We start from the raw sequence: 27,724 nt of genomic DNA, 5'->3' as shown, positions 1-27,724 counted from the left end.
AAAAAAAAAAAAAAAAACAGAGGAAAAGGCGAATATATCTGCTGGAACTGGGACACATTCTTCTCTCCTGTGACATCAGAACTCCAGGCTCTTCAGCCCTTGGGTTTGAGGTCTTATATGAGTGGCACCTCCAGGCTCTCATCTTTGGCCTCAGACTGAGCCATGTTACCAGCATTTGAGGGTCTCCAGCTTGCAGATGGTCTATGGTGGGACTTCTCAGCCTCTATAATTGCATGACTCAATTCCCCTAATAACTCCATATCTATATACATGTCCTATTGGTTCTGTCTTTCTGCAGAACCTTGACTATCCAGGGATCTGAAGTTACCATAATTACAACACATCAAGACACAAAACAAAATTACAAAAGGAAATTTATTTCAAAAGCATATGGGAACATTTACATTTAAACAAGATGATAAACAGGTGTCTTGTAAAAGAAAACCCAGGCATGAAGTTTTTCATTCAAATTTCTGAAGCAAAACTAACCTAAGTTGTGCACTATTGCCTTAGTAAAGGGAAGGGGAACAGCAAGGTGTTAAGGGAAGGAACAGTCAACTCAGTATCAAACTTGAAAAAGTAAAGTCACTTCTGCTCAGCTTTGACCTTAGAAATACGCTCAAAAAAAGAAAAAGAGGAAAAATTACACTCATGTTCAAATTTATATAAGCAGGTCCACACTAGCTGGTCAGTTTTCAAATAAATGGCAATTCCATGTTCCTATGTCTGTTCAGATTCCAAGGGAGCTCAGGTTCAGCTCAGTCTTTTGGAATGTTTAGAGATTATTGCCACCACTCCATAGTCAAGCTGACCAATTTCTTTTGCTCACTTGTATCATTTTAGCCTTTTAAAAATTATTTTTCCCATAAATATGTGCAGTAATTCTAATAAAGGGGTTTTGCTTTTTTCCCAGTGTAGAGGTAATGGTAATGAAGACACCTGCATTGGAATAACACACTATTCCTCAAAAAATACATCAAACTACTAAATCAAATCAAACCAGGCATTTGATTTGAATACCCAACTTGGGGAAGTAAGATTAACTGTGGAACAAAAATATATGAAACATTCAAAATGCAGAGCAAAGGGTCTATGCTACTAAAAATGCCCATGACATTAAACACTCCACAAACCCCCCATCTGTTGTTTAAACCTAAAGATTCTATTGGCTAACTTATACAATAATTTTGATTAACAACCTGAGAAGTTAAAATCTTGAAAGTGGCAAAAGCAAACGGAGAGAGCATCCCTTACTTATTGGTACCATGTTATCAAGTCACTTTTCCTGGGTAGCCCTGGTTATTAAATCTCCAAATTCTAAATTATACTATCTCATCCTGTAGAAACCTATATGTACATCAGATTCAATATTTTGGCTGTATTTCACCAACAGGGATCTCCACATTTATCTGTGAAAATGCAGCCTTTGTTTATTTTTAGTTTTAAATAACAATAATCAGATAAGTGCAACTGACTCAAAATCCCTTACTACAGGGAGTAAAAACCTAGATAACAAGTTAATAATGGATTCAGCCTCAAAGGGATAATCACCGTGTCAAAGACTACCCGTTCCTGGAATTTCAAAAAATGATATATGTTGTGTAATCAAGTTCCACAGCATGCATATATATACACACACTCACATATATATGCTTATGTATGTATGTATATTATACATACACATTTCTATTCAGATAGTAAGATCCCATATTCAAAAGTTTGTATCAGAATATATGGAGAAGAATAAAGTAAGCAGTGCAAAAGCAACTTACTTCCTCCTAAAAATGTAACGTCATTTCTATATTTTAAGAAAGCTGGTAAGTATTTTGCTTTTATGACACTAGGTAGGAATGCTGCACCACTGCCTAGCAGCTTTATTAAAAAATTGTAAAAATAAAATGTTAAGACTGACCGTTACTCTTCTCCATATATTGGGCAAAAAACTAAGACGGGAGAGAAACATCAGTAACCTCGCAAAACTGATGATCTTTACTAGCTTTCAGAACTAGACTGAATTTATTACATTTCAGACTTGAATAGCTCTCAATAACAAATTATCAAGATGTTAAAAAGTAAAAGATTCACAATATGAAGTCTGAATAATGATATTGCAAAAACAAGTCAAGACTGTGGACAAAGCATCCAAAAATATCGCTGTGGTTTTACCTTAGACACAACCATGGTCTGTTACAAAAGTAGATCATACATACAAAGGTATAAAGAACATTAAGTTTTTAGCTGAAGGCAGCAGTCCTTTTAAAGGGGCATCCCTGGCAATCCAATGAGTAGTAGATTTTAAGTATGTTAAGCTCGTGACAACGCTGTAGAATGTGATGTCTTATTCAGTAGAGTCTTCCCCGACTACGATTTCCTCGTGCTCCCCAACCTCGGCCACCTCTACTTCCCCTGAAGGCTCCTCTCTGCTCTACGAAAAAGCGAACAAGGGTTTAGGTCTTGCTCAGGACTTTGTATCACGGCAAACACAGAAGAAATGTAGGCTTTAGCTCTGAATGTAGCTGTAGGCCCTATAAAAGTGGAAATGGTATTCTACTAGTCTGTCTATAAACTCATTCTGTACATAAAACCAGGGCAACGTATATACTGAAGCACATATGGGAAGGCACCAAATACACTCATAGTAGGCACTCAATTAAATGTATCCTATTAATAAAGTTGTTTCAGGGTGACATTAGGATAACTATACTTCTTAGTCCTTTATTTTGGTTCCTATTGCTACCAAAGATAATTAATGAAACTATAAAAGTGTCTACACTTAATATGGAATTAATAAAAATGTCATTGGTCTTCAAAAGTTAGGGCCATATATGCAAAATCTCTATCAATGATCAATTTTGAAAAATCAAAGTAGGCTGAAAAATGTCCCTTTCAAATGCAATAAATAGGCAATTTTTTTGTTTTGGTCACAATATTTCAAGCAACTGAACTCACATAAATGTATATCTGAATGCCAACAGCTTCTTTTTACTGTTTTATCAGGTATGTGAGCTTCCCAGAGTGCTGCCTAAAAGGTGATATATAGATATATGTATGTATACACACACAATGTTTGTGTACTGGTATAGATTAAGCATATCTCTTGTTGAAAATTCAAGTCACTTGTGTCACATTGTAGAATAAAAGAGTCTTTTCTTTGATCCATTGGTTAGTCACTTTTAGAACCCCAGAGAAATATTTCTCAAAGAGTCTTTCCAGTGAAGAAAACTGACTGAAGTTATCAGCAAGGCTGGACTTTTCATCATATGTAAATGAGATCAAAGCTCTTCACTGAACTTTCAAACTTACCCATTGCAGCAATAAAAAGAACTTGGTTTTGCTGTTTTTGATGCACAATTTTGGAGGCTTGAAAAATACCTTTTAAGTCAATTTTGGCATTATGTTTTATTAGGTTAATGTTTTGATGTCCTTCCCCCCACCCCAAAGAAAAAGTAATTCAATTCTGAGACAGAAAAGTAACTAGACCATTTCTCAGTTTAGTCAAGTTAATAGTATAACAGAATGGCATATGGTTTGAAGTCATCTCTTATGCCATAACACATTTCTATAAGTTGACTGGTATGCAAACCATTTTAAAATGAAATCATCATGTTTATTACGTTAGTGAACACATTCAGAAAATCAGAGGTGGTCTCTCTGATAGACCCCCTGTGACTGTGGGTGCATTCAGGGAGTTTAGTAGCCTTTATGTCGGCTTTAACTCAGCATTTTTGACTGCTTAGATTTGGACCTATCTATGCAGATGTCTGCACATTTTCCCCACCATACTCCCGATAAAATGTTCATTTTTCTGCTACTTTAACATCAACATGCTTAAATTAACACCTTCCAAGATATTAATTAGCCATAAGCTAACAGACTACTAAAATCCACTTCAGTTTTTTTTTTAATATGAAGAACAGGGTTAACCTCAATTGTTCAGCTTCATCTAATGAGTACATTAAATACATTGTGTGAAGGTATTATTTATTTGATGTGGTTATCTTTCCCGTACTATTTCTTTCTGATCACCAACTGATGTAGCCATTTATACAGTATAAGGATTGACCAAGTTTTATCCTAAGGGAGCACTCTGCATTTTCATGATCTTTCCAATGGTTTCAAGCTCACGTTACTAACTTTTTTAAAAAAACTGCTCCCAGTTAAAATTATACTTTAAGTATTATTTTTATATTCTGAAAAGGTAAAAGGTGAAGAACACAAGTCACAAACTATACAGTTTAGTACTTCTGGATTACTAGGGAGCTTTGTGTGCAGAAAGGAAAACTAAACATGGATATGTGTTTATGAGTAATTTAAATGAAAATGCACCAGGAAGTTGAACTAATTTGTAGGAACCAATCCCACGTCTGTAAAGCAAAAAACAGACACTGGTTAGTAAAGCAATAAGCTTGGATACTGAGAACTGTTTTCAAAGTGAAGAAAACTCTTTAAATTGTTATTGTGAAAATGCCTACAACCTGATCATATTAAACTCCGAAATGTAAAATACTAGCAGAAATTTGTTCTTACTTTCTAATAAGAATCAGAGTTTGGTTTCCTTTGTATGTTACTTTGCCCTTCTGTTACTCTGAAGACTGAGAACTGAAGTTGTGACTCCTGGATTTTTGTCCTGAGTAAAACTTTGCTTATATCTTTCACACTGATAATTTTTTGTTTTTTGAAAAAGTCACATACAATCTAAGGTGTTACAATTTTCTTTTTTCTTATTTGGCAGCTGGCTGGTAAGGGGGTCTGAACCTTTGACTTTGGTGTTATAACACTGCACTCTAACCAGCTGAGCTAACCAGCCAGCTAGCATTATATTTTTCACATCTCTTTTCCATGTGCATTATGTCACCTGATTTTGCTATCAGGCAGATAATGAGTTTTGTCGGACAGAATCCTCACAGAAACTCAAAGTAATTGACCTGCCCAAGTGAAAAGGAATACAATTCTTTTATGTATTGCCATAGCTCCTGATTGCTTTCATTTAAACCACATTCTAGCATCTTAGATAACTGCTGATTTCAAGAATGGTACTATTAGACAACACATTACATGATACAAGTGACAAAGGACAATATTTGGTGCAACCAAGTAACAGAATCCTTTCGGTTTACAAAATGCTTTCACAAATATTCTTATTTGAAGCTTATAGGAGCTGTTATCCTCATTTTTCAGATAAGGAAAGAGGTGAAGAGATGCATACTTACAAATTGTTATTTAAGTGGATGATTTCAGTTATCTATCCTACACTAAAGTTGTCTCAAATACTATGACTGCAGTAAAAGGGTTCATTTCAGTCTAAAATTGGTTTTCTATAATCTATTTGCTCAGACATTAGATGAATTCAGCTATTGTAGGAGGAATTTACTTAATGTCACAATTATCTCAACTTATAAACAGAAATACAGAGTATATGGTTCAGAATGTAGTTGTCTAAAAAAATAAATACTGCAGACTTAATTCTGACTGGTAATCAAACCACAAGCATGTGTGGTTGTCAGTATTATAAAACTTTGTCTTCCTAAGCAAGAAGCTGAGCTGGTATTTCTTTCTTTCTTTCTTTTTTTTTAAGATGACCAGTAAGGGGTTCTTAACCCTTGACTTGGTGTTGTCAGCACCACGCTTTCCCAAGTGAGCTAACCGGCCATCCCTACATAGGGCTCTGAACCTGTGGCCTTGGTGTTATCAGCACCACACTCACCCAAGTGAGCCACAGGCTGATCCTTGAGCTGTATTCTGTCCATTCTTTTAAAAAAGAATTCTTGAGGAAATAAGCCAATGAGAGATAAACTTCACTTCTGATTCAATGATTCAATAGCCCTGAGAGAGAATGGACTGGTAGGCAGCTCTACTGGCTCTAATGGCTAAGGGGGAGTGGGAAGCACTGATAGGAGGACTGCACTCTGGGCAGAGAGAGAGACTGCAATAGAACACCTACTCCTTGCCACATGATGCTTGAACATCTGACTCCACTCCCATGACATTTCCTTTTCAAACAGTTACAGAAGATGGGAGGACAAGCCACAGGCTGAAATGTCTGGGAAAGATCAATAATACTATATCTGCCAGAAGCTATACCCATCCCTGAGGGAGAATGCACAGAATGTCTTGCCTTGAAGCTACAACTGGGAAAACAAGAAATGGATGGTTTATGCTGACTTCCTTTCTTTTTTCTATTAGTTCCTCTGAATACGAAAGGCATATTTTTCTTTTTCAGTGTTGCATGTTCAATTCAGTGAGTTCATACGGTGAGTTAGAGAGGAACGGGGTAAGCTGTTTCCCCAACAACTCTAGTTCCCCAAGTTAACTCAGAAAAGTCACCTGACAGAGCTATGATACTTATATAACTAATAATTAAAATCAAGTACAACACAATTTCTGCTTCATCTCTCATATTGTTTGTACCCAAACGGAAACGCTCACCATAATTAAAGCTGCCCAAATTGCTGCTGTATTTCCCACTGGGAGGATTATAAATCTGTCTGGCATCCCTTTTTGGTCCTGCTGTAGATTTCTTGGGTGGTGAACCTGAAGTTGTATCTTCACTAGCTCTCTTTTGTCTGTAACAGTAGGAAGAACAGCAATTAAAAAACATTCTATTATGCCAAAAGCTATCAATACATTTATAATTTAGCATATGGGCTATGAAAGACTTCCTAAAGAGGATAATCACATTGGAAAAAAGGAAATAACATTTAATGTCATCAAATTAAGTGTGACTTCGTTATGCAGACACTGTCAGAGGGCATTTACAAGGCTTTAAAATAATTTGAAATATGTAGCTTCATAGACTTAAGTGCAAGTGACTCATTTTATAAAACTTGTCAGAAAAGTCTAGTCATGCTATAGAAATACAAACAAGCCAGAAAGTTCCAGGGTTGTATTTTACCAGTTTATTTTACAAATATTGGAAATTAGAGTTCGTATTTTAAGTCATGCTCCTAATAGTCATTTTAATGTCTTACTAAGAATCATTTAACTATAATAATGTACCTTTTTGTATAGCAAATGTAACAACTGAATTCAGATTACACTCAAATTTTGATTACACTCAAATCCCTTTTAAATATATTTCTTACCCAATCTCAACCTTCTGTACAGGTTTCCAGGATAAAGTTACCGTGCTCTTATAAGAAGGAGGAATGTGGAAGAGATCCTGGAGAGACAAAATGAGACAAGACTTTTAATGTATTTGCTGGTGGCCGGGGAGTAGTGGTGAGGCTAGGAAAAAGGCAAATACATCTTAAAGATTAATTTTAGGAGGGAGAGCTTTAATTTATCCTTCTTGCTCTTGTGCCCGTGACTAAAATAAGGAACTACATAAAACTGCAACAGAAAAGTAAACAGGACAATTTTGTTTACGAATAACACCTATTACCTTATTAACATAATTTTGTGCACCTCACAAACTGCAACTATTTTTTCCTAAATGTCACTTCAAGTTTCAGATAAAATATCAATATTTATCAACTTTAATAAACTAAGAACTAAGGCAATAAATAGGTATTTTCTTTTGCATAGATGCAGTCACCTAAGTGCTTTAAGGAAAATACAATTGTGCAATATGCATTTTTTTTTTCCTTTTGTGGTGGCCGGTACAGGGATCAAACCCGGACCTTGGTATTAGCAGGACCATGCTCTAACCAACTAAGCTAACCAGTCAGCTCCATGTAGCTGGGTAATATGTATTTGTTTTTACTAACTTTTTAAGTGGTTCAAAATCAGGATGAAACTAAAGCCCTGGCTAATCACATTTTCCCCCATCAAATATCTATAAATTACCAATGAGGAAAATACTAGTAAGATTTAAATTCTATGCTATCAATATGTGATAGAAATGCAAGTGTTTGCTGGATTTAAATGTTAAAATAATCTGAATTGAAATAATCTAACCTCATAATATCCTAAAAACTCTGGAAGGATTACTAAACACATTTATTTTTAGTATTTTGCCAAACATTTCTTACCATCTTTACTCTAATTTTTAAATATACGTAAATTTGATAAAGTAAACTTTTTCGCCAGTTAAAATGAGTATACTAATAAAAACCACCTTCTACTATATAAAACTTAAATCTAGTGTGTCAGATCAATGTAGGGAATTGGCCAATATAATGTGCTTTGAATCAAAAATGTTTGAAGTTTTTAGCTAGAATGATTCAGCATGTGATAATGTTATCCACTGAGAAAGGGACCACATGAAGAGGAAGGGGTAAGGCTTTAATTTTAAACATGTTAAATCTCAGGTGACAATGGGAAATCGGGTTACCGTTTGGGAATTCATTAAAATAGAAGAGAAAAAAGCAGAAAAACCCCAAACAAACAAAAAATAAAACAGAAGAGAAGGTAAGTTGTGGAATTAGATGAGTCTGCCTTGGTAGAAACAAAGATTGTGAAAAATGCCAAGAATGGACCAAAGCACACAAGTTTTTCCTGTGATTTCCCTAAAACAAAAAAAATTGATCATGTCACATACTCCTAACCAACTTAAAAAATATTTCAGGATTTTCTGATAAGGCACCTGTGATATTATGATACATATATTTTGATTTGCATCCAGGGTTCCTGGCTCACAGCCTCTACAACCCTTTTATTTTCCTACATAACTAGAGCAATAAGAGTATCTTTTGTTAACATAGTTGGCCTTTTATCCTTGATTCCAGAAACAGCTCCAGAACAGCTCCAAAGCATAAAGGTAAAAGTCAGTCTTTTGTTATTTACAACAAACCCCTTTCAAACACATACAAAGTAATTTCTGGAAAGTCCCTAGATAACCACATGATGGGGGCTGGTTGGCAGGGGAACCAACTTTGTTCTCAGAGGGTAGGAAGTCACAGCCCCACCCCCAACCTCTGGGAGAGAAGAGCAGCTGAAGCCTGTTGATGACCAATGGCCAATGATAATCATACCTACATATGAGCCTCCACACAAACCCAAAAAGACTGAGTGAGGGGGAAATTCCAGAAAGGTGAACAAGAACACATCCACGTGTTGGGAGGGTGTCGCACTCCAACTCCAGGGGTACGAATCTCCTGCACTAGGAACCCTTCCAGACCTTCCCCTATGTATGACTATCTTTTCATCTGGCTGGTCATTTGTATCCTTTAAAATATCCTTTATAATGGACTGATAAAATGTTTCCCTGAGTTCTGTGAGCTGCTCTAGCAAATTAATTAAACCCGAGATGGGGGTTCTGGAAACCCTGATTTATAGCCTGCCGGTGAGAAGGACAGGTAAAACACCTGTGGCTTGCCATTGGCATCAGAAGTCAGAGGCAGTCTTGTGGGACTGAGCCCTCAACCACACATCTGGTGTCAAAAGCGTGTTATGAGAGTATTAGAGGAGAAACAGAGTTTATTCCTATATTCTCAAAGGACCCTACACATAGGTTGCTGACCGCAATTCATCTCTTTCCCAAACATCTTCCTACTATAGACATCTTTTAGATCACTTATGGTTTCCCAAATAGGAAACTTTCTCATTTATGTGTGTAGGTGTCATAGTATTTCCTAAGTTTAAAATGTTCTTAGCATACCAGCCAGCTGCAAAAAAAAGATAAAATGTTCTTCAACATGTATCTTCAACACAGACTTGTATCATCAGTTCACATTTTAATATATGGATTTACTATTTAGATTATTAATTATATTTAAGATTTTTAATAAATGGTGGCTATTGTAAAATTTTCCTTAGGAATCATGAGTTGGTATTATCTCCTGGTTTTAATGTCTTTTCACTTTTCTATTTGGCAATATGATACTCATTCCTCAATGTCTAATTCACTGTTGCTTTCTCTGAAAAGCTTCCCTCTCTCTCTTTTGGTAAAAAGTAATTAATTTTTCCATAGGATTTTTACCAGATTAGCTTTAAGGCATCAGTTTTGCTACTGTTAGGCTTTGTGCTCTAGGTGTTACAAATTCATTAGCAATTTCATTTCTTTCCCCACTGTGGTCACAATACCTTAAGTTGTAGTAACAAGTAATGACTACTTTGTGATTCTTTAGTTTTTTGTTTAGGCTAGTAGATACTTGGGAAGAGTAAACACAACTGAAGGGTAATTACAGCTGAATGGTAAGGTACACCCTAGCCTACAGCATAGAATATTCTCAGTTTATTACATAAACAAGTCTACAGAAAAGACCACAGGAAGACATTTCATGTGCTACGTACATGGGCATTCTTAGAGTAAGCAAAGCAGGGTTCTACTGGCCATTCAAAAGGACCCAACAGCATAAAAACACCAAAACTTAAGTCACTCAAATTTCTGAGTCCAAATCTATCTGTTCCAAATGCTCTGGGCCAGAGGAAATTTGCATGCCTCTTTTTGTTTGCAGAATCTTCTACAAAACTTTTAAATCAGTAAAACAATGTATTATTTTATGATAGCTGCAGAAATGTCACTTGGTATTATAAGTACAAAGCTTCAAAAGGCCAAACATTGGAAATGAAATGACATCTTCCCTTAAAACAGTACCATTACAGACCTAAAACACATGGAAAACCTCTTGCCCTGACTTTCTAGCTAGCTGTGACAGTTAGATAGAAAGGAAGACTTACCTTGATTAAAACATTGATATTATTTGTTATTTTCAATGCAACCACTTTAATTTTGTTCTGTAGAGGGAAAACAAATTAAATTAAAATGCCAATAATTTCTGTGATGCATATTCCACTCCAACATAAAACTAGAGCAATAACACTTCTCTTTCAGAATCCTTTCTACAATTAGAGAATTCTTTGGTTTAAATCTATAAATAATGTTTGTTCCTATTTCTTGATTCTAAACAAGTCTAGAGATGGCAAAGCAAATAACCTTTATGTTTCCTGCAAAGGATAGAATGTTAAAGTATTATCTACAATTTGCCTGAAAAATGAATGAGGGATAGGCCATAGGTCAGATGCACACAGGAATTGTTTTAAAAGAAATTACTTTAAGTTACAGGAAGACTTACTTCATTAGGAACGGGATGAAGACTGATTAAATTAGGTAAGATCAGGGAAAACCAAAAATCCCAACCTCAGCCTACATAGTTTGGTATGGAACTGGCAGTTTATAAGAAGTACGCCAATATTCTCACCTCTTCTGTTTTTAAGGCCTCGCCCGTTTTACCCTGGAGTGCCAAGCGAAGTTGCCTGATATAAACCTGCAGGCCCCGTGCAAAGTACTGCAGCCTAGATGAAGAAATATTTGTTAATTAGCAATTCACAAAAGCCAGGGAGCTTCAAGATAGACATAACCTGTGCCAAGGACCGAATCACCTCAATCATATATACCTGATTTTGAAATCTTTCAGCTTTTCTGCATTCAATTTGGCTGTTAAGAAATCTGGAAGTTTTCGGCCCAACTGGTGAAAGCTATACAACAAACATTCCACATAACTGAACTGCAGCTTGGGTTCTTCATTACCAGCATTCTCCCCATTTTCTGCTTCTTCTGGAGGGAGAGGCATGTACTCCTAAAAGATGAAAATATAGAAATGTTTGCAATCTGCTCTAAGTACTCTAACTATAAACATACACTCAAATAATTGTAGGGCATGATTTTAAGACATGAAACATTAAAAACTACCAAAAACAGAAACTTGAGAAAAATTTCACTTTTACCTATTGGATCAATGCACTAACCTGTCAACTCTCCATATTAATTAATGTTGCAGCTGGTACTACTAATAATGAAAATTAAGTAGCCAACATTTATTAGGCATTTATGCAGATGAAGGAACTAAAATTCTGAGAGCTTAGCTAACTTTCCTTTGGTGACAAAGTTGAATAAGCTGAAGGGTATGGATTCAACCTAGGTTTGACATCAAATGTTGATGTTCTTAACAACTGCATTATGCTAACTCCAAAAACCTTTTTTGGACATTAGTCCATATGTTTAAGTACTGACTCTCTTTACATTCAAAGAGCTGCCAAAGACATTCAATATCAGTGATATAATACCAAGTAGATCTGGATGAACACCAGATGTTGGATGACCCAATTCATGCAAGGGGCCGATGCTTATCACTATGTTAGTTATGCAACTGGCTCACATCAGCAGGAAAATCACTTGGTGATGTTGATAATGATTTTATCAGATAACCTATTTTCTTCACAATTATAACTTAAATGATAGAGTTTATTTCCTAGCTGCTGAAGCTTCTTGACCTTGGGCAGTTATGATGGCCTGGAGCAAATGACCTTTTGAAATGCTAAATTCAGTTTTGAGAGTATTTAGCACAATCAGAAGAGTCAGAACTAATTTCTTTTACACAGACATAAAATTATTTGATATGGGAATAACAGAAAGATCCACTAAGACCTGTATTATACTTTATGCTAAGCATCAACAGAAGAGACACTAAGATTAAAACAGATATTGTAAAAAAGTAGACAACATGTGGCCTATGCAGCTAACAACACCTGCTAAAATTATTGTTTAATCTAAATTTCAAAAGCTGGTTCTCCGTAACCTAGAAATTAATACTAAATTAGACTTTGGGGCTTATATACTGACTATGCCATAAGGAAAGAAAAATGTTCTTACCAATAACTTATCGAAAAGTTTCCTTAAATTTGTTTCTAGCTTCTCCATGTCACCACAAAATGAACTCATCTCTGCCAACAATTTCAATACCTAAAACACACAATTCACTGTTATTACTATTTTTTGAATGAGCCAGGGCTGTAAAATGAGAATGATTCTAGATAAACTTTTTAAGGCTTTGCTGATTTTCAATTACGCTTTTAGAGAATGATGTTTAAACTGGGAAAAAAGCCTTAGAGATGCTGCCCTACATTTTACTGTTGAGGAAAGTCAAGGTCAGAGATTACGTGACTTGGCAAAGTCACAGTGAATGTAAGTGGAAGGGCAGACCCTAAAACCCAGATCTCATGATTCCCAATATATCTGTGACAAGTAAAGAAAAGAATTCACAATGACACATTCTGCTACAGGTCAATATATGACAGTGTGAATGACAACACAAAAATGATAAGTACATTAACTTAGTTTGTACTATAAAGAACTTAGGAAGAACTGTTAACAGCAAAGATTTACTAACATTTAAGGTAGGCCTCATTTACTATTAAATTTAGTATCTGGGTACTAGCTAAAAATATTGGTAATTGCTACTATTCTCAAGTTTCATCCCTGCTTTACCCATTTCAGTTTGATGAGCCTATCCCAGCACATTTGAACCAAACTATGTCAGTGCACTGGGAGACTCTTCTTTTTCCCAAAGACCTATAAGAGAAATGGCACGTGCATTTGTATATTTCAGCCCAATTCAACAATTATTATTAAGTGCTCTTCAGAATCAGGCTGTGCACTAGATTATGGAACTACACAGATAAATCAGGTTAAATGTGGGGAGATTATAAATAAACGTTATATTACAGATGCTGTGAAAAAATGTATATGTATATTACAGTTGAGATACAAAGGCAGAACAGATACAAATCAGGTTTAAATCTGGCTCTACCAATTATGGACAGAGATGGAAATGGTCATAAATTAAACACCTTATTTAAAAATATTAAGGCAACAAAGGTAGGGGTTGACAATAATGAATAGAGACAGTGCTTTCCCATTGCAGCAAACTTTAATCGAATCCATAAAGCATCCCTATGCAATTAATCCTGGCCTAGGAGATTACTGGGTAGCCATCACCAGGCATTTAAATTACTCCCTTAGAAATCAGATATAAGTTAGTAGTTTACATTTTGGTTAAAATATGAGAACACCTTTTCAGTGCTAAAAGCAGAAATTTTCTCTTACCTCCAACTGTATATCGAGACCCTCCACTGGGGTAGTCAAGGTACTGAGATTAGGGAGAACCTGCTCACAGAAATAAGTCACAAACCTTGTGGAATGGACATTTTTCTGTAAGAAAAATCCAAAGAACATGGAGTTGTCAAAAAAAGAAATATCCTCTCAAATACTATAGTAGAATATCATGACAAATGCTAACTGAGCACCCTAGATAGCATCAACTTACGACAACTAAAAATATAATAAAGTGCATACATTAGAGCACCCTAGAAATAACCTCAATAGATAATAGTCTTTCTTGCAAAGTCATCTGGAGCAGTGGGACATCTACACATCTTTGAACTCTTCCTTGATTTTCAGGTCAAACTTGGTGTAACACTTTAGTGTTGGATTTTCAGATTGCACATTTCTCAAAAATGATAAGATTCTTTAAACTGTGTTTTTCAGGCTAAGAAATGCACATCCCAGGAGACTCACGGCCAGGGAAAACAAAGCCGGAGATAGAATACAAAATTCTCATGACTTGAAAAGTCTCTAAGCAAGCTTTTAAAGAAATTTCTTGCTGTTTTGGGTTTTCACCAACCCCACCTCAGCCTCTATAAAGTAAATGTTCACTCCATTGTGTTAAAAATAATTTTATGAAAGGGTTTGAGAAGAATGTTCAAGTGAGTATCTATAGAAATTTATATAGCTAATAGAGTGTAAAACAAAGAGCTCACAGAGAAGAGGGGCACTGCCTGCCGTGTGCACTGTAAGAGCCTGTCCACGCAGTCGGGATCCGAGGGATTGAAGGTCTGTTCTAGGTCGGCCTGCTCAGCCACCAACTCTACAAGCTGCTGTCTTCCACTCACTGTCTGTAAACTTTTTAACCCAGATAGTATCTTCATGAACAAAACAAATTCTTCACCAGTCACATCTTCTAGGACCTGAAAAGAGACAATTAAGAATGACAATATCTTTATCACTTGAATGAGAAAGAAAGATCAACAATGAGAGCGAGCAGCAAATTTATTTCAGTTACTTGAGTCAGTTTGATATTAATGCTTCTGAAATACTGATTATTATATAACCGAAAGGCAGGGACTTGAAGAGGTAATTAGATTGTAGGACCATGCTGTAGTGAATGGATTAGTAATGGTGGTTGTGGGTGTGGTTCTGAGGGCTTTAAAAAGGAAAGCTCATGAGAAGCTATCTCTCTCTGCTCTGCCATTTTGCACTGTGACACCCTGCCATCACTGAAGTCACCACCAAAGAAAGCCTTCACCAGATGTGTTCCCTGGACTTTGAACTTCTGTCCTCTGAAACTGTACACAATAAATTTTGCTTTCTTAAAAATTCCACATTCCAGGTATTTTTATTATAAGCAAGAGAAATGGACTAATACACTGATGAAAAGACAACTTCTAGCTTCAGTCAATTGAGTTCCAGAGTAAACCATGCACTCTCCAAGGGGGCAAAAATTGGTTCTTGGAAAATTTTACTTTTTACATACAAAGCACAAATTTACGTACAGTACATAAACAGATATACAGTATACCTGTGGCATTAAAATTTCATAGGAGAGCAATTAAGAAAAAAAATGTCTAAAAAGGCTTGTTGGGGGCAATAAAACAGTTCAGAAATTCTGTAGCAAACTGTTGAATCAGATTTAAATTTCCTATATTTAAAAGCAGCCTTATTCACACTAACACAGCAATTGTACTAAAAATAGGAGACCACGCAAGTCTTATTTAAAGTCTTTCATATCAGTGGGTCAAAACCTTTCTGATCACTGACCAAAGGAGCTCGTAATCATGACCCACTCTACCAGGTTACTAGCCTGGTAAAATATTCCAATATTCCCTGTTGAAGAGCTACTCCTTTTTCTCTTACTAAAGAAACTGTATCAGTACGCAAGTAAGTGGTGCTTTATAGAGAAAACATCGTCTCTTCTTAAACATATAAAAAAAGTTAATTATTCCCAACCTTTGGCACTTTAAAATGCATGAAATAAAATGCATGAAAAGTTAATTGTGACACACCTTGCCAATCTCACTATTCATAACTATGCTAGAAGCTGGGAGGACAAAGAGACATGGTCTCACACCCTTGAAGAGCTTACTGTGTCATGAATAGGAGGAAAAAATAGATCATTTCAATGTGATAATATATTTCAGCTTGCAATGATCCAGAATACTATGAGAGAATACCCTAAGATCGGAGAGAATGGTAGGAATTAGGGAGAAGTTTCCTGGAGGAGGTGATTTGTACAGAGTCCTGAAGGTTGCATAAATTTTGAGGATAACACCCTAAAGGATTTAAGTGTGACTACATCCCTTTAAATCAAAACACTGATTGATCATTATGAGTGAACAAAATGCTAAATACAATATAAGAAAAACCTGAAGAAGTTCTATTGTGGTTCTAATGGGACATATTTTATACATAAGCCACATATAGCACTGACGAATACTGCCAATTTCAAGTATGTTCTTCTGCTTGTAGAGAATTTCTACTACCTAATGACCAAAGCTTACCTTTTTGGATTCAGTCAGTATAAGCTCCTCTACTTCCTTTGTTAAGACCTCATCTGGTAAAGTCTTAAGTTTTGTAGAAAGAAATTTAATTGCTCGTTCTCTAACAATGTCTTCTCCTTGAAGTATTTGGCTGAACAAGCCACCTAAAGTCCCTGCAAAACAAAACAGTTGTCTGTACCAAGTCAATTCTACAGTGTAACAAAATTTGTAAATTTAACTCAATTTATAGTATTTCTTCTCAGACAAAAAACACCCTGAAAAATCAATACTGGTTAAAGTTAGTTTGAAATATCCATAGCCCCAACCATAAGATTGATCACATGCTTTGTTCATGGACACAGTGTCGGCTTGAGCATGACTTTCCTTTTTTATCACTATTCATAATGAAATCTAAGTAATCTGGAAGAATTTCTTTAAAGTGACAAAAAGAATTTCCCAACAGATTCCTAATGGAAAAGTTTAATCTGCCTTTGCAACTATTTGTATTTCTGCTGGTTTTTCTAGTCACAAATATCTTGAGCTTAGGAGACAATTTTCAGAATTTTTATGAAATAGATCTCTGGGAGAACCCCAGACTTTATTCTTAATAAGTAATGCCAAGCTCCCAGATTTTTTAAGACATCAAACAGAATTCAGAATAAGAACTTACCTTTTGCATCCATCTTAAATATACTTAATAGGGCATTGTTCACTAAGTTAAATTCTGCAGAGTCATCTAAGTAGAGAAAAAGTGGCACAATGAATATAAATTGCGAATATCACCTGCTTCATTTTCAAACTTAAGAGTCAACAGAGTTCTTTTTTGGCAAAAGAAAACTTAATCACGTATTTTTATTAATGTATATACAAGAGTTCACAGAAAAATGTGACTCCCAACATGGTTTTTCACAGATTACATTGACAGGAGACTTATAACTAAGCAATTCTCTCAAGTACCACAAAGATATATCTTCCTTATAAGGGTAGAGAACCTTAGCTGGCATGTCTAAAAGACTTTTATGTTATGATGGTACAATTATAAACCTACAGGAAATTGGGGGAAAAAATTATGATGCCTTAAAATTGCCAACAGAATCCAACCATTACGCCTTTATGAACAGAATTAAAACAAGGAAAACACCAGGAATTACATGATCAGAAGTTGTTAAACTTCAAACTACTGAAAGAACGAAGTTTAACCTCCATCAGAGGTAGGACCTTCAGCAACAACATCCCACAAAGAAAGTAAACATAGTCACTATTTCAGAGAGATATTTAGATAAAAAGGTAATGATCCTCACCTGTCTGCAAGAGTTGGGTTAGTATATCTGCCACACGGGGAAGATTTTCACCAGTGGCAAATTGAGGCAGCTCTTTAATCGCTTGACGTCGAATCTGGGCATGATTTGAAACAAAAAATTAACCAAATGCCATCATCATTAAAAACAATAAACTCAATAAACAACAATAAACTTTTAAAGAAAACTAACACCACAGAGAAACCATAATTAGAGTTATATGAGTCACAAAAATCTAAAGCATGAGATTTCTAGCAATTTAAAAATAATTTGTTCTAATTTAATGGTCAAGTTTCACAGAATAAATAAAACAAAATGTGGTGGAAAGGGGCGTTACATAAAATACCTGACTAGGGTAGACAGATTTGGGATTATAAACAATTGTTTATATACTAATTATATACAACAAAAGGGGTTTTATACCTTTGAGTATATAATATAGTATTCCTTAAGAATGGCTACTGAGGCAATGTCATACACAGTAACTGTTTATTTTAGAATTTTCAGTACTGACTACTTGATACAACACTTGTGGATTTGTTTTGTGTGCTTAATTCCAAATAATGATCTTGGAGTATTAGGTTTTACATAAAAAAAATATGGGGTTTATATCCAGCAAATTCTGCATGAAATGTTAGTGATTCACCAATTTCATTTGAAAAGCCCGGAGCTAACAGTTGAAAATTCTTAGAAACCTGTATCAACAGCCAGTTCATTCTATTCCAAGGAAAAACTATTTCTTCTTATTCTAGCAATCACATACAATTATTACAAAGACTAATTATTTTTCTTCCATGCAAAATATATGATGTTAAAACTATATATTATAATGAAGACTGTTAATACTTTAAATATCCAAACAAGCACAAGTTGATTGAAAACAGTGTCATTTCATATGCATGATGAATAACAATCTATGAAAAAGATGTGAGCCACACCTGTTTTTAACAGAGAATCATGGCTAAACAAAACAAAGTATTTTGTGATTCTACACATTTTTCACAAGTAAAAGATTGTGAAAGAGTTAATACATCTTTTCAAATGTAGATTCAAAGCTGGGTATGGTGACATCCCAGACCATATTGTGGTATTTTATTGTGCAATGACATGATTACTACTTCAATTAATCAGCCATACATAGAAACACTTGGAAACTTGCTAAAAACCATCAATCATAAACTTACTGACACGTCTTCATCCTCACAGAGGTCTAACTGTGCATTGATAGCAGAATCAGCCAATTCTGGAAAATGTTTAAAGAATTTTGGAATGAATTGAGCTGCTAATCGTTTTTCCTTGGTACCACCCTTCACACCATCCAATATCACTTGATAGGCATCTTTATGCTGAAAAAATAAAGAAGAAAAGAAACACAATTTTGAAGGATGGGAAGCTAAGTAAACAACTATAACAAATGCATTTGAGTCTACTTTAAATTTTTACACAGGATAAGAAATAAGGCTTATTTTTGGAGTTTTGCTGCATAAATTAGACACCTATTTCCCCACCCTCTGCTTCTTCTCCACTCCCATTTTATTTGTGAGTTGGGGAAGGGAGAAGAATAATTCTAGTTTTAAGTGAAAAAAAGATAATAAGTTTGTTAGTGTACCAACATTTCTTTATTCTAGTGGTTACTGACCATAGCCATGTGACTATATCATGCTTAAAAAAGTATGGTATTGTAATGAATACCATAAAATTCTCAAAGAATTGTGTTACATTTACTTAAACATAAAAATTAAATTGTTTGCAATTAACACCTTGAAGAACGTAGAGAAAATAACATTCCTGAAATTAAACAATCTCAGGAAGGTTACGAAGCACAGCTTAATTCTGCCTCGTATTTTAGGGTATGGAAGAAAACAATTCATTGTATATAGAAAGCCAATTTTGGATTAAGACAGATTCTAATATCACACATTAGGACAATACGTTGAAAGTCCTTGTTTCCTTTTTGAAAAAAAATGCATAAGTGCTCTCCCTCAGATACTTATAATGGGAAGAATCAACAAGTTTCCAATCTTCCTTATACACTCTAAACCAGACCTCCTATTAAATGGCATTGATCAAGCCCACAGATAACTAATCAATACAGAAAGGCTATACATACATCTTCTATTTGGATACATGAATAAAACTTTTAAAAACTTAAAGAAAACCAGAAAAATTATAATCTTGATACCAAATGTGTACACAGCATAATGTTTATTCTGTGTAATGCATGCTCTAAGCACTTTAGATATGTGAGCTTACTTCATGCCATCAAGAGAGGAGTGACTAATGAACATCCAGTGAATTATAAAATTACCAAAATTTACTTTATAAAAATCGTTTTCATGGATAATACTATGTTAAGTGAAAAAAATAAAAGTAGGACAAGAAGTTATTGATATACCAAACAGAACATCAACTGCTAAATAATAGAAATTTTTGCGAATACAGTTAGCTTTCTCATGAAATACAGAAACATCAGTCTTCAGAAGTTATTATGTAAAAGTGTATATACACTTTTAATGCTAAGATTCAAAAAATCATGGCTGACTTCTCTACCACTTTACTATCCTGTGGTTTGCCTCATAGCTTCCAGACAGACTTCATAAAATTAAAGTATTAAACAGTTCTGACATCCTTACTTTTTGCAGGTATTATAAATCTAATATCCTTTAACTCAAACTTAAAGCTTTACTTGTAAAGCCATTTGAAGAAACTCCTTACATTGACTAAAATAAAATGGAAAATCTCTGCTTACAACATCCCTTCTTCCTGTCAAGAAAAAAATACATATTCAAATAAAAAGGAATCATTAGCAACATTTCTTTAAAGTCTACCAGGAACTGAGTAATTCCTTGCGTACATGCATCACAATAGGTGTTATCACTATCCCTATTTTTCAGATGAGAAAACCGAGGCTCGGAGAAGTGAAATAATTTGTCCAGGGCCACACAGCAAGTTAAATAGCAGATCCAGGACCTGAACACAGTTCTGCTGGGCTCTAAAGTCAAGATCTGTGCCTAATACCAAGCTGCTGTAATTGGAGTCTTTCAAATTCGTGTTCTGAGGTCTTAATTAACAAGAGAGAAGAAAAAGGCTTGCCAGATCTAGGACCATCAAAGGTAAAATTTAAGTCCTAAATATAGGCTCCACACAGGCATCTAAACTGAGATGTAGCATCCCAAACACAGCAAGCCCTTTGGAAAGTTAGAACATTACAACATATTCAAACTAGAAATCACACTCTCTACCATGAGTAAGCATCAATTTCATCAAATAATTTGACAGTTATTGCCAACAGACTTCAACCAATTACCTTTTATATAATGCAAAAAGTCAATTACAATTTGATCCACATTCATCAGATATATTCTGAAAGAAAAAATTTGTGGAAGTGACTGCCAAAACATAACCAATATGCAAGAGGTCAGTGATGTACCAGGTAAAGCCATGTTTGGGTCCAGGATGCAGCTTCTAAGAAATAAGTCACTAGTTTAGATTAAGCTACAACAAAGTCCCAACATCAAAAAGTTTTTTTGTTTGGTTTAGAGAAGGTTCTACTTGAATTACACACGTCCAGAAAAGTGGACGGGAAGGGTACTGGCGGTTTTACTAATGTTATTAGACTCTAGGATCTTGCACTTTCTACTCCACGGATGCATAAGCGGAAGAATAACATGAAGTTCTAGGGCCTAAAAAGATATGGCATGGGATTTCTAAAACAATGATCAGGTTTACCTCTAGGAGAGCCTGGTTCTCTTCCCAAGAACACACACACTCAACCACCTATATGGACTCAAGTTCATTGTACTCCAGTACTTAAAACTCACACGAAGAACCAATGGCTTGTTCGGACAATTCAATACTGCTGAGAAACTGTCCGTCTGGGGCCAACACAGGCAGAGTGCTCTTCCAAACAACTCTCCCTGCACCCTCCCTCCCAACTGCATAACACTGTTTTATTTTTTTCACAAAACTTTTAAACTGAAAACACAAGATCTATCCTTTTTACTTGTTCATCACTAGACTCCCTCACTAATGTACATTCCGGGAGAGCATGGATCTTGGTACCTGTACCTCAGGCGCCCGGCACGGCGCCTAGTGCGGGATAGGAGCTCAAAAAATGTATTAAGGGGGCCGAGCCCATGGCGTACTCGGTAGAGTGCGGCGCTGGGAGAGCGGCGACGCTCCCGCCGCGGGTTCGGATCCTATATAGGAATAACCGGTGCACTCACTGGCTGAGTGCCGGTCACGAAAACGACAAAAAAAAAAAAAAAAAAAAAAAAGGAATTAAGGGCCGGCCCCGTGGCTCCCTCGGGACAGTGCGGCGCTAGGAGCGCCGAGACCGCGGGTTCGGATCCTAGGCCGGTGCGCTCACTGGCTGAGCGTGGTGCTGACAACATCAAGCCAAGGGTTGCGATCCCCTTACCGGTCCAATAAAAAAAAAAAAAAGTGTATTAAGGAAACGTAATAAATGAAATGTAATAAATGAAACTGCGACCCCTCAAAGTACGGACGAAAGGGTCCCTCTTCCACTGTTTACAAACTCCTGTATCCTAAGCACTCTTTCTAAATCAATAGCAGATTGAGTTAGCATCCCAAAAGTCAACTTTTGACCTCGAGGAAAACTCTCAATTTAATCCTCTAGGGACTGAGCTCGATCTAAACGGAGGAGAAAGACTGACGAGAAATCTACAGGACAAAGCTCCAGAAGGAATTAACGTGAGCCTGAAGGGGCTGAATGAAGAAACGCCACGGTGAAAAAAGGCTGGCCGAAGGGGGCAGAGACGCCTGCGACCCGTGGGACAGCGCGCTCTCCGGTGAAACCGGAGCCTACACTCCAGAAAGGAGCCTACCCCTACGAAACAGCCTGTGGCGACGGGGAGCCCGCGGGAGCGCGAAGCAGCAACCCCGCGCCGCGAGGGGGGCGCGGCGGATAGCGTTTTCGAGAGGCCGCGGAGCTCCGGGCCCTGCAGGCCGCTCGGGGACTCACCTGGCCCACTTGCTCCGTGGCATCGGCTAGGATTCCATAGTTGCGGTAAAGCTCCTCCACCGTCGGCATGGTGAGAGACAAGCCCTGGGCCCGCTCCTCCTGTCGTCGTCGTCGCCGGCGCCACCGCCGCCTCAGAACTCCTCCAAGCCCACGACCCGCACTATTACTCCTCCAGCAGCCGCCAGTGCCGCCTCCAGTCACCGCGCACGCGATGGCTCCGCCCCTAACGTCTACGTAAGGACATGCGCGTCGGGAGAGACCTTCATTGGTTTCCAATGCGCCGTGTGGCGTTTTGTCGCCCTCTACCGTTTGGAGGTGCAAAAAGCGGCAAGGACGATTACGTTAACTAACTCAAGCTTTGTGTAAAGATTGTGCCTGGTTAGGTTAGGAACTCTTGATAGGGAGTGGGGGAAAATACAAAGACAATTGCGTTTCTGCCCTAAAAGATCTTGCATTTGCAGAAAAAAGATCTTATAGGGAGAAAACTAGAAGTCACAAACTTCATTTCTTTTTTTGTTGTTGTTGTCTTTTTTGTGACCGGCTGCGCTGCGCTCAGCCAGTGAGCGCACCGGCCAACCCTATATAGGATCCGAACCCGCGGTGGGAGCGCTGCTGCGCTCCCAGCGCCGCATTCTCCCGAGTGCGCCACGGGGTCAGCCCCAAGCTTCATTTCTTACAGATTCGGGGAAGTAACATTAATCTGTGGCAATTGGGGACAGTGGGTCCCGTGTTAGCAAAAAGCATTCACATGACGTTTTAAAAAAAACAAACTCATGTCCACCAAGCCAAACAAGCGTAGGGGGTCAAATTTGACCTGCTGGAAGAGGTTTTTAATCTTTGCTTGCTGCTAGTATAAAGAATTGGGGCCACCTGATTTACATCTAATATCCAAGAGGGTAAAAATGAATGAAACCACATGTGCTAACTGATAAGCGTTTCTAAGGTACAAATTCAGATGAAAAAACCTTAAAAAACTGGAAGTTTCAAAACAGTTGTAAAATGATCACATTTATGTAAAACAAACAAAGCATACAAAACAGTTACGTGTGTATGTGTAAAAGAATGTTGAAATCGAAATGTCAAGATTAAAACATCAAACTATAATAGATGGTAAATTTCAAAGCCAGATCCTCTTGTGTAGAATATACACAGGAAATGGTTACAAAACAGTTCCCTGGCTCTAGTACTTCTCAGTTAAATTAAAGATGTTAAAAAGGATTAGGGAGTAGAATGGGAGGAATTGGCAATGAGATTCTTTGGGGGAGAAAGAGATTGTGCTTGTGAGTAGATTGGCAAAACTGCTACCTCCTTCTGTGAAACCTAGGACCATTCTGAGGATCCTGAAATATGATCCCTGTAGTTGGGAGACACAAGGACTGGAGCCTGAAACATGTCTGACAAGCTTGAGTTACCTGTGGCAGCAGAGTGCAGGTGGCCATGTTGGGATTGACTGCGTTTTCAGATTTTGCTGGAGCACAGGAGTCAGAATGATTCCTTGTACCAGAGATGGGCCATGTCAAAGAGGTAGAGAGATTCCGGATTCCTTTTGAGTCCTACCCCAGGGGACTTCTGCCTAAGAGTGAAAAAGCCCCATGGCAAGAGTCAATGGCAGCAGAAACTGAGTGGTGATTGAGGGCAGCACATTTGCATTAGGGGAGTCACAGCTGGGGTGGCCTCTGAAGGCCCCACAGAGTGGCCCACATGACAGACCTGGTCTCTACCAGACTGGAGAATGCCTGTACTACTGAACAGTTCAAGACCTTTCCTGTGTTCTACTTTCTCCTCTCTTCTCACATCCTCCTCTCAAGGCATATGCCTGTTGTGATGATTAATTTTAGGTGTCAACTTGACTAGATTAAGGAATACATAGAAATCTGATAATGTATTATTTTTGGGTGTGTATGTGAGGGCGTTTCCAGAGATTAGCATGTGAACCTGAGTGGATTAGGTGGGGAAAATCCACTCTCAATAGGAGCAGGCACTATCCAGTCTGCTAGGGGCCCAGAGAAAACAAAAACAGAGGAAAAGGGGAATCTTTCACTCTATTCTCTAGAGCTGGGATACACTCTGCTTTCCTGTCTGTGGCCATCAGAACTCCAGGCTCTTCAGCTTCTGGTTTCCAGGACTTACACAAGAGGCACTTTCAGCCTCTTAGGCCTTTGGCCTCTGATTGAGAATTATACCATTGGCTTCCCTGGTTCTGAGTCTTTCAGTCTTGGACTGAACTGTGCTACCAGCATCCCAGTGTCTCCAGTTTGCAGACATGCAATTGTGGGACTTGTCGGTCTTCATAATTGTGAGCCAATTCCACATACACACACACACATACACACACATATATACACATATTTTATTGGTTCTGTCCCTCTGGAGAACTCTCACTAATATGCCTGGGAAGGATCAGAAACTGCCTACCAAACTGAGTAGGGGATAAAGAGAAGTGAGGGTAAGGGCAAGATCGGAAACAGGCTCCTGCTGGAGAAGAGAATATCTCATGGTAAATCAAACTTGGGTTCACATGTTGGAATGTACATTTCAATTTCTGTAGCAGAAAAGTCATGGGTGTGCCGGAATATCCCTTGAGGGCTGTAATGAGGTTACCCCACCTGCTATGGTTTGAATGTTTGTGTCCCTCCAAAATTCACATGTTGGAATCTAATCCTTAAGAGGTGGGGCCTTTGGGAGGTAAGTAGATCATGAGGGCTGTGCCTTCATGAATGGGATTAGTGCTCTTAAGAAAGAGGCTTGAGGGAGTGTGTTTGTCCCTTCCATCATGTGAGGACACACAGAAGGTACTATCAATTAAGACTTGACCCTCACCAGACAATGAATCTCCTGGTGCCTTGGTCTTGGATTTCCCGGCCTCCAGAACTATAAGCAAAAAATTTCTGTTTATAAATTACCCAATCTAAAGTATTTTGTTATAGCAGCCTAAATGGATTAAGAAACTACCTGAATAAATTTTAAAGAGATGATGGAAGACAATGCTAAAGCTGTATTTTGATCACATCCCCAAAGTTAGGTGTTTAGTGTAGTGATGTATATATGTATAAAAGTGGAGAAAGGGATCTGGGGCAGGAAATGAAGGTCTGTTTGCTCAGGGAACTTTGCTTTGGCTTAATGTTTTAATTCATTATAATAAAAGTATGCTAATATATACATAATATTTTATATATATAATTTTATATGTTTATATTTTTAAACAAATTGAAAAAGAAGAAAAAGACTCAATCAGTGTCTCTCTGTTCTAAAATATAGTTATTCAAACAAGGTCCTTCAAACATAATCCCAACTAACTTGCCAGGCAGTTTCACTGAGCACTACTTCCTTCCCTGCCCAATGCGGTCTATTTGTCAGTCACAATAATCAGGCTTGTGAACTCCTCTGGCTTCCTTTTTTTTCTCTTTCAGTCCTGGAAAATGTTTCAAATTATATTTTTGTCCATTTCTAGCTGCTCACCTAAGCTATGGGCCTAGGATTGTTCCTAATAATAATGATGACAAAAACGATGATGATGATGATAAGAGTCAATAATAACCAACATATCTGTTTTTGGCAGCTGGCTGGTACAGGGATCTGAACCCTTGACCTTGGTGTTATAACACTGCACTCTCCAACTAAGCTAACCAGCGAGCCCTAACCAGCCTATCTTGAACAATAGCAAAGTTCTAAGCACTTCATATGAATCAATTCTTAAAACCTCTGTGAGTTAGGAAATAATATTATCATCTCCGCTTTACCAGTGAAGAACTGAGACACAGAGATGTAAACTAACTTACCCAATGTCCCTTAGCTGCGTTGGGCTTTGAGTCCTGGTAGCTGAATTCCAAAGCCCACTCTCTGTACCGTGAGAGTATATTGCCTCTCAGCCTGAACATTCTCTCCTCCTCACCACTACATTCCATCAATAACAATTTCCAATTCTACACCTTAAATCTATCACACATTTATCTCTTTCTCACTATCTTTTCTGTCCCATGTCAGGCCCCATCCCCTCAAATCTGAGCAATGGTCACAGCTTCCTAAATGGTTTCCTCGTCTCCAGTCTCAGTCAATTCTGCCTCTTATCAAGTATCTTTTCCTAATTTTTAAGTTTTTCCTTTAATTAAGTGGATTGACACAAAAATACAGTATCATTATAATAAATTCAAACAGTAGAAAAATATTTCATGTAAAAAGAAAAAGTTCTTTTTCAAATCTCCCTTCCCCAGAGGTAACTATGGTTACCAGTTTGATTTATAGTCTTACAGATCTTTATATACGGTCTATAATTTTTTAAAATATATAAATAGTAGCACCTTTCACATTTTGTTCTGGGCCTTGCTTTTGTTACTTAATCTGTTTTTTAGATCTTTCCATGACAGTACTGCTTCGTATTGATGTATCATAGCTTATCTACTGTCACGAGTTGCTTAATGACAGAGATACTTCTGCGCTGGGCAATTTTGTTGTTGTGTGAACATGATAGAGAGTATTTACACAAACCTAGGTGGTATAGCCTACTACACACCTAGGCTATATGGCACAGCCTACTGCTCATATATGAGTACTATATTGTGCTATATTATGACAGCTAGGACATCACTAGGAGAAAGGAATTTTTTAGCTCCATTATAATCTTGTAGGACCTCCATGCCATATGCTGTTCGTTGTTGACTGAAATGTTGTTCATCGGTGCATGACTGTATTTCTCTTTGGATATTGTTAGGGGTTAAATGTGACCTCCAAAAGTTCATGTGTTGGAAACTTGAACCCCACTGTAACAGTATTAAGAGGGTGGGAAATCCAATTACGGTATTTGAAAGGTGGGGTCTTTAAGAGATGATTAAATTGCAGGGACTGTGCCCTCATGGATGGACTGATCCATTCATGGAGTAATTATAAGGAGAGCAGATGAGAAAGTTGTGATTCCATGTGATACTCTACATTGCTGTGGAGAGTCACTGAGAAGAAAAAGGCCCTCACCAGATGTGTTCCCTGCACCTTTGATTTCCCAGCCTCCAAAACTGTAAGAAATAAATTTTATTTCTTTATAAATTATCCAGTTTCAGGTATTCTGTAATTAGCAACAAAAACAGAGAACAAGTAGGTTGTTTCCTATTTTTCATTATTATAAACACTAATAAATGAGTGATTTTTATCTCTTTCTTTGTACTTTTCTGTATCGTCCAACTTTTCTATAATGACT

At 37.2% G+C, this 27,724-nt stretch overlaps 1 protein-coding gene across 2 annotated transcripts; it reads right to left on the bottom strand.

Moving 5' to 3' along the window:
- Positions 1-357: 357 nt before the first annotated feature.
- On the bottom strand, positions 358-22,732 carry API5 (apoptosis inhibitor 5). Of its 2 annotated transcripts, none has more exons than XM_063093115.1 (14): positions 22,537-22,732; positions 18,737-18,898; positions 17,556-17,649; positions 16,925-16,990; positions 16,276-16,427; positions 14,479-14,685; positions 13,766-13,870; positions 12,533-12,622; positions 11,278-11,459; positions 11,082-11,175; positions 10,561-10,617; positions 7,083-7,159; positions 6,427-6,563; positions 358-2,425 (listed from the first exon to the last, which is right to left on the bottom strand). In XM_063093115.1, exons 1-14 carry the CDS (start codon positions 22,603-22,605, stop codon positions 2,343-2,345), a joined length of 1,575 nt encoding a protein of 524 aa, XP_062949185.1. In that variant the 5' UTR covers positions 22,606-22,732; the 3' UTR covers positions 358-2,342. The 2 variants fall into 2 exon arrangements, with proteins under 2 accessions (XP_062949185.1, XP_062949186.1); XM_063093116.1 differs by having other exon boundaries at positions 358-2,420.
- Positions 22,733-27,724: the final 4,992 nt, after the last annotated feature.

Source organism: Cynocephalus volans, chromosome 4 (assembly GCF_027409185.1).
Source record: "Cynocephalus volans isolate mCynVol1 chromosome 4, mCynVol1.pri, whole genome shotgun sequence".
NCBI classification, from domain to species: Eukaryota; Metazoa; Chordata; class Mammalia; order Dermoptera; family Cynocephalidae; genus Cynocephalus; species Cynocephalus volans.
The sequence above is the reverse complement of the archived record's forward strand: the minus strand, read 5'-3'. Positions and strand labels throughout refer to the sequence as shown.

Excerpts from the sequence above, each read along its gene's own strand:
- API5 (XM_063093115.1), bottom strand. The coding sequence starts at position 22,605 with ATGCCGACGGTGGAGGAGCTTTACCGCAACTATGGAATCCTAGCCGAT. Across the intron at positions 18,899-22,536 it reads CCACGGAGCAAGTGGGCCAG|CATAAAGATGCCTATCAAGT; the intron begins GTGAGTCCCCGA and ends TTATTTTTTCAG. Across the intron at positions 10,618-11,081 it reads AGGCCTTAAAAACAGAAGAG|AACAAAATTAAAGTGGTTGC; the intron begins GTGAGAATATTG and ends TTCCCTCTACAG.